The sequence below is a fragment of the Macaca fascicularis genome, chromosome X (assembly GCF_037993035.2).
Source record: "Macaca fascicularis isolate 582-1 chromosome X, T2T-MFA8v1.1".
In the NCBI taxonomy this organism is placed as follows: Eukaryota; Metazoa; Chordata; class Mammalia; order Primates; family Cercopithecidae; genus Macaca; species Macaca fascicularis.
In genome coordinates, this window is record NC_088395.1 from 151,753,065 (window position 1) to 151,760,956 (window position 7,892).

At 38.2% G+C, this 7,892-nt stretch overlaps 1 protein-coding gene across 1 annotated transcript; it reads left to right on the top strand.

Annotated features, from left to right (window-relative positions):
- Nucleotides 1–1,520: 1,520 nt before the first annotated feature.
- LOC123569749 (peptidyl-prolyl cis-trans isomerase A) lies at nucleotides 1,521–2,297 on the top strand. The gene has a single exon (XM_045376942.2). It carries the CDS (start codon nucleotides 1,565–1,567, stop codon nucleotides 2,060–2,062), a length of 498 nt encoding a protein of 165 aa, XP_045232877.2. The 5' UTR covers nucleotides 1,521–1,564; the 3' UTR covers nucleotides 2,063–2,297.
- The last annotated feature ends 5,595 nt before the right edge of the window (nucleotides 2,298–7,892 follow it).

Here is a 7,892-nt window from a genome sequence, read left to right on the forward strand (position 1 = left end):
TAAGTAGTTCCTTATAGCAATGTGAGAACAGACCAAGACACAGACTAAAACACCTCCCTATGAAAGTGATATTAAAGTTGGTGACTAAAGAATGAATTAGGATTTAGCAAGGTAAAAGTAGGGTAGAGTGAGGGGAGAATTCCAAGCATATTGAACAGCATATGCAGAGGCCTTGAGGCAAGAAATCCCTTAAATGTGATCTAATAACTCAGAGATGTCAAAGTATTTGGAGAGAGAGAGAGAGAGAAAAAAAAAAAAAGCAATGGAGTGAGTAGAACAAGATAAGACTGATAAGACTTGCAGGTTCATTCAAGGTCTGGTCTTTGTGTTGAGCATGTTTTACTGTACATTAAAGGCAATGGGGAATCTTTTACGAGTTTTTAAGCAGAATACTGTTATAATCTGATTGGTGTTTTAAAATTTTACCCTGGTTAAAATATATAGAATGGATTATCAGCTGCCTTGGTTAAAACAGAGGTGTGGAGGAACAGCTGAAGGTTTGACTGCTTTGAATCTTTTTTGTCAACAAGAAATGTAAGTAATCAAACAACTGAAAACCTAACATGCTAATGATCTCAAGGGATTATGCTTCTCCCCTAAAGTTCATCTATAATATCTTGAAAATTCAGATTCTAAAGAGGTCGATGCAGGGAGAAGGTGATGTCAGAGCTACTTCCCAGGCTTCTAGCATGAGTAATATGGGGGTGGGAGAAAGGCAGAGGTCATTTGCTGAAATGGGCAAGACTGTGAGAAATAGGTTTTGATGAGAAATCAATTAGGCAGTTGCATATACAGGTTTTTAGCCTACCTGAGAGGTCTGGGCTGTAGACAATGGAAGATAAAACAGATAAATTCTTATATATGTACTTGAACTGCTTCTGAAATAGAGACTTATGTTACCTGCCCATTGTTATTCCAGACATTTTTTCTAACACTTTGCTCTTATTTCACGAACTTGATTCCAGGAACAACAATTAACTAGCTATGTGACATTGAAGAAATTACTTAACCTCATGGGAGCCTCAGCCTGGCATACAACAAATTATAATAGAATTGTTGAAGGCAAGAGCACATTCGTGTTCCAGTATCCTCTGTACCACCTATTAATTTATGACATTTCAGTCATTTAAATTATCTTTGCCTCCGTTTCTTCATCCATAAAATAAGGATAAGGACATGATTTACTCTAAGGCTTTTTTGAGGGTAAATAAGTTATAATCCATATAACACTAATTTTTGTCACAATGCCTGAAACATGGTGAGCCTTAAATAAATGTGTTATCACAGCAGTTGTAGGACACAGTCAGTAAATGTGTCCTCACTTCCTTTCTTCCTCCACCTTCTTTTCTAAACACTTTAATTCAATCAATTTTTGCCACTTATTATGTTCACCATCTTTTCTTTCTTCAGTTAGAACACATTAAGATATGAGAGTTTAGTGCTCACCTTGTCACTACCAGAATCAAATATGCAATAAAAATAGCAGCGCAAAGAGAGAACGAATGAAAATCACTTTATTGGCTTTGCAGACGCTGCCGCCGAGGAAAGTCCTGTACTACTAGCCATGGTCAACCCTACCGTGTTCTTCGACATTGCCGTCGACGGCGAGCCTTTGGGCCGCGTCTCCTTCGAGCTGTTTGCAGACAAGGTTCCAAAGACAGCAGAAAATTTTCGTGCTCTGAGCACTGGAGAGAAAGGATTTGGTTATAAGGGTTCCTGCTTTCACAGAATTATTCCAGGGTTTATGTGTCAGGGTGGTTACTTCACACGCCATAATGGCACTGGTGGCAAGTCCATCTATGGGGAGAAATTTGAAGATGAGAACTTCATCCTGAAGCATACAGGTCCTGGCATCTTGTCCATGGCAAATGCTGGACCCAACACAAATGGTTCCCAGTTTTTCATCTGCACTGCCAAGACTGAGTGGTTGGATGGCAAGCATGTGGTCTTTGGCAAAGTGAAAGAAGGCATGAATATTGTGGAGGCCATGGAGCGCTTTGGGTCCAGGAATGGCAAGACCAGCAAGAAGATCACCATTGCTGACTGTGGACAACTCGAATAAGTTTGACTTGTGTTTTATCTTAACCACCAGACCGTTCCTTCTGTAGCTCAGGAGAGCACCCCTCCACCCCATTTGCTCACAGTATCCTAGAATCTTTGTGCTCTCGCTGCAGTTCCCTTTGGGTTCCATGTTTTCCTTGTTCTCTCCCATGCCTAGCTGGATTGCAGAGTTAAGTTTATGATTATGAAATAAAAACTAAGTAACAATTGTCTGTCAAAAAAAAAAAAAAAGAAAATCACTTTATTATCTTTTCTCTAGTATTGGTAAAAACATACAGCAGTTCTGGGGATACACTGGGTTCTGTCTTCTGAACTCTTGCTGTGAAAAACAATACTTCTCCTGTGTGGGAATCCTCATTGCCAAAAAAATAAAAAGTAAATAAACACACACAATACTATCAAGAGTTAAATAATTTCACCTATTAAGGCCATCTCTTTTCAGTTTAATGACCTTAAACTTGGCATTATATTGCCTGGTTCTTTCTATTAGATACTGTTTATCATGTTACTTTATTTCTTACTATTATCTGTGTTGTCAGAGCCCAGAGTAATATGATGACAAGGTAAACAGAAGTCTGCAGCCAGGCATGTAGGTTCTGAACACACTACAACTGAGGGTAAGCAGGGAAGCAAGCAAGTATGAAAGGCACGGAACCAGTGAGAAAATCAATGGAGAAAGAATCATTGTGGATAAATGAGAAAGTAAATGTGACTCATCAGCATTAAGGAAATCACAAGGTTGCCCTAAAACTAGGGCCAGGCTCCTCTCTCAAGAAGGAATTCTTGTTTGTTGCCTGTTGGAATAAAAATAAGTCCTGAGGAATGCACAGTCTGTGTGTCAGATAAGTGAATGAACGTTTTGTCTTTGCTTGGAAAAAGTAAGGCGTTCAGAGTTGAAGGTAGACCCTGAAACCCAAAGAACTCCAGGTAGCAGCAGCAGGCAGCCTGAGTTTGTATTTTTCCTCACACAATCCATCACCTTTCTTTTCCTGTCCTTATCTGGAATTCTTGGAATAGACCAGTTGGCAGAATACTAACAAATCTGCTAATCTTTCTAGCTATGTGTTTTTCTTTTGCCTTATAAAAATAACACTGTTCTGGCTCTACCTCTGAGACATCCAGTAGTCCCTACCAATACCCTGATCTCCAATGATTGTTGTGAGATATGATGTCCAGTTTTCGTCACCCTCAGTACTTGAGAACTCTTAATTTCTATCTGTCTAATGAGGCTTCTGACATATCACCTGTTCTCTTTGCACTTGTTGACCAGTACTGATTTACAACTTCTTTCTGATTCTACGTGCCTAGCTTGTTTCTCAAGTTTTGCTTTATCATTAGTGTTTCAACTCCACACAATAGACTATGCAAACCATAGTGCCATTAGACAGAAAATGATGAGAGACAGATAAATCAGAAAGAAAGTATTGAAAATCACCAATGACAAAAGCAGGAGAAGAAGTTTGCATCAAATCCTCTTTTCTTTAAGCTTGTATACAAATATGAAATTATGGCATCTAGAAAAGTTCTGATGCTGCTAATACTTATTAAAAATAAATACGTAGACTTGATACCACATAGTGTTTTGCTCGGTGAGATATTCGGAGTAGAATAAACTAGAGTTACTTGTTTCTGTGGTAGAGACTGGCCAGTTATTCACCAGTTTCTACCACTCTATTTTTTCTTTTTCCTACCTTTCCCAGCTTCCCATGGAGTTAATTGTAGTAATACTAGTGAATACTAGCTAACTGATTATGAGAGGCAGTCATGTGCAATCCTTACAGGACTGATTCATAAAACTGCTCATACTTGATTCTCTAAGCTCTTCCTCTTGGTGAAGTAGAGGAGCCTGATGACCTTGAAAGCCATGTATTGAAGATGGAGGCTCCATGGGATGGAAATATTCTACGACCGTGAATCACCAACTGACAGAGAACCACTTGCTGATCAGGAACATTCATTTTGAAATTTGTGTGTAAGAAAAAGCTCCTATAAGGTTTGAGTCCTTGTATAGTTTTGGATTTATCACCAAAGCTAATATCAACTTACATAATAAAGTAACCAAAAAAATTGCTAGTATTTATTGAGCTACTACATAAAACAAACTCTATAAATGAGAAGTGGCTGCTGCCACTAGTAAATAGGATAGGAATAGGATTTAAAACACTAATGTTTTTCACTAAATACCCACTGAAACATGTCTCATGTAGTTTAGAAAGAGTGCACTATGTATATTTATTTATTTTTCCAGCTTTATTGAAGTATAATTGACAAGTAAAATCGTATGTATTTTAAGTGTACAACATGAGGATTTCATATATGGACACATTGTGAAATGATTGCCACAGTCAAGCTAATTAACACAACCATCACCTTACATAGCTGTTATTGTGTTTATGTTGTGTGGTAAGAACACTTAAGATCTAACATCTTAGTAAGTTTCAAGTGTACAACACAGTATTGTTAACTATAGTCACCATCCTGTAGATTAGAACCCCAGGATTTACTTATCTTATAACTAAAACTGTGTGCCCTTTGACTAACATCTCCCCTGGCCCCTGGCGACCACCATTATACTCTCTGCTACCGTGAATTAGATTTGTGAAAGGAAAATAAATCTCAGGACCTCCAAATTGGAAAGCCAAAAGGAACAGTCAAGCTGGGAACTGCTTAGGGCAAACCTGCCTTCCATTCTATTTCTAAAATAGATAGCTACTAAGATTTTTTTTAAAAAAAAGCTACATATCTCCCACACAATTTATCTATAAGGAAATTCCTTGTAGACAAAGGACAGACAAAACTCAAAGTCATCCATCTGCTCACTGAGATAAATGCATCTCTGATTGCTTCCTTTGGAAAAGTAGGAAAACACTCAAAAGAATGCAACCGTTTGTCTCTTATCTACCTGTGACCTGGAAGCCCCCTCCCCGCTTTGAGTTTCCTACCTTTCTGGACCAAACTGTTGTACATTTTGCATATGTTGATTGATGTCTCACGTCGCTCTAAAATGTATAAAACCAAGCTGTGCTCCAACCACCTTGGGCATTTGTCACTAGGACCTCCTGAGGCTATGTCATACGTTCACGTCCTTAACCTTGGTGAAATAAACTTTCTAAATTAACTGAGACCTGTCTCGGATATTTGGGGTTCCCATTTGGTGACCATGAAGGGACTCTGAGTGAAGGTGATCCTGATCTTTGACAAATCATCAGTGCTTGCTACCAGCTTGAGATATCTTCATGGGTCAAATAAATAGGATATTTGACTGAGGGCTGGGAGCCCCCACTCCAGAGAATCCCTGATCTCCCAAAATTTGCTCAAGATCTAAAGTTAGTTTTTCTGAACAACTAATTTTTCTGGCGTTTACTTGCTTCCAACAAGGAAGGTGTTTTCCTGCTTCCATGACGATGGAAGGCGGCTAACTCAATTCTGGAGTTTGAGTTCACTTCGGACAGGAATGGTGAGTTTTCTCCTGTGTCTAGGATGGTAGAGAGCAGTCTTCAGCCTGAGACCTATCCCTTGGTAAGTAGCTAAATTGTCATTTCTTCTTGGCTAAAGTTACAATTAAAGCCAGCTGGTCTTAATGTCTCCTTACCATTACAGTGCTCAGTAATCATGTTGGTGGGTTTTTGTTGTTGTTGCTGCTGTTGTTTTTTCTGGCATTTTTCCTGTCAGACTTGACTAACTGTACCTGACTTGGTCTAATCTGAATGAGAATTCCAAATGATGAGATACAAGGCCTCTCTGAGAAAAACAAAATAAAATCATGAGCTTGGTTTCTGCGTTTGATTCCTGTCTTAAAAAAATTCTTATTTAGTTTACTATTGGTCCACTCAATTCCTCCTTTCCCCTTTGCCGTTTTCAGTACCAAGAGAAATCTAGAGAAGATTTCTAATGACTCTAACCCCTTAAAGAACTCAGAACTAAGGCATCACTCACATCTTTTTGGGGTGTTCTGTTTTCTTTGTGGAGTTTCAAGAGTCGTGGACAGATTCTTAGGTCTAAAGTTCTACTCTTTTGTACTGCATTACATGAACTCTGGTTTTTAGGGGTACCAGAGATTACCTTGTACTGTGAGAGGATTTGACCTTGGCATGTATAATGGTGTAAAAGAGCTACAAAGTTAAAAGTGGCTAAGGACAGTTTACAGGTATTGGTCTTACCTGTTTTTGTCTGTTTGTTTGTTCCTCCTAGGAAGTTGTTGTTTAGGATCCTAAATCTAATTCCTAGGCGCATTATAAATAGTCTTCTCCACTCTCTTTCCTCCCAAAATTAATCTCAATTTGACTTGTGTGCGTATTTGCATGAGGAACGAAATCGTCGTTTTCATAGATAAAGGAGAGACTGAATTTCCTCAGCTCCGAAGAGAAAGGGCATTTTGCTCTTCTCAGCTGAAAAGCACCCGTGGGTGACAGGGGGCCAAATGATAGTGTCTGCGGGCTTGAGCTCCCAGGATGTGCAATGTCCCTACAGGGAACTCGCAACAAAATTAGTTTAAAAAGGCTCATCCAGTAAGCACATATAGGAGCCGGTCACTCTGCACTTTGAGTCCACCCAGAGGTGCTAGACCTCCAGAGAGAAACTAAGAGACGTGTAAGAGGGCAGAAGCGACTTAGTGGTGATGCGCTGTGGAGTTCCAACCACAACCAGCACGCTCCGATCCATCACGCTAACCCTTAGGCCACAGCTCAGTTCCTCCTTTTAAGAAAAAAATGTGGGAAAAAAATTGTCTAAGAATGAGGAAAGACAAGGAGAATGGCCCCGCCTAGGCACCCTGTTTGGTTTTATGGAGCCTCTACTTGCAAGTGTAAATGGAGGGACATGCCATGTTTTGTAATACTCCAGCTAGTTACACATTCGTTCTGCTTTTGTGCACATTTTAAACTGACGGGTAAATTACAAGGAAAATCCAGAGCCCAAAGGTCGGTCTGCAACTATGAAGTTCCAAAGTTCTCTATCTGCTTTCTTCTCTGCCTGCTTTAAGCCTGCTGTTACATTTCAACTGAAAATTCATTGTTTGCATCCAACCATTTCTTTTTGCTATTATTTTTGCAAATCAATGAGATCGTAATAATATCTCATGGCTAGAGTTCTGAAGTAAAAGCTATAAGATCTCTCTATGAGTGTGAATCTCTCTATGAGTGTTTATGTGTATTCACACGTATTTTATTATGTGTTTTGGTCACAAGGTACCAAATTTGCGTTAAGCTTAAAGAGTACGCATAAATCAAATAGTAAGCCCAAATGCTTTTGAAGTTCCTATGATGTAAGTAAAATCTTCAATAAGCTAGGTTTAAAATTATTGGTAAAGTAATATTAGGAATCTCTTTAAAAATGTCAGCATACGTTTTTGTTTGCATTTGTTGATCAAGAGATTTTATACTTATTCCTACTAAACACTATAAGGTGACAAAACTTGGCATAAGGGTTATTAAACTATAAACCCAGCCCAAAAGAGAACGATCTTTGCTTGTGTAATTTTTGATAAATAAGACATTAATATTGGTTTCATAAAAACAGCTAAATCTTGAATTATTTGATAAAATAACCATACATTTAATCTTAAGGTTCTCACTTAGGTAAACACCTGAAATTCACAGACTACAAAATGGTTGATAGGACATAACTTTGATGACTATTGCAGTTTCCATAAACAGTCTAGGTAAACTATTAAAATAAAATAATTAGGTAAATGTAATGAGATAAATATTTGTAGACAATCTTGTCATCATTTAGAATCTAAAGTTAAATTAAATAATAGATATTCTATTAATTGGAAATTAATTTTTAATCAGTAAAAAATTTCCAATTAAAAATATATCATAGGAAAACAT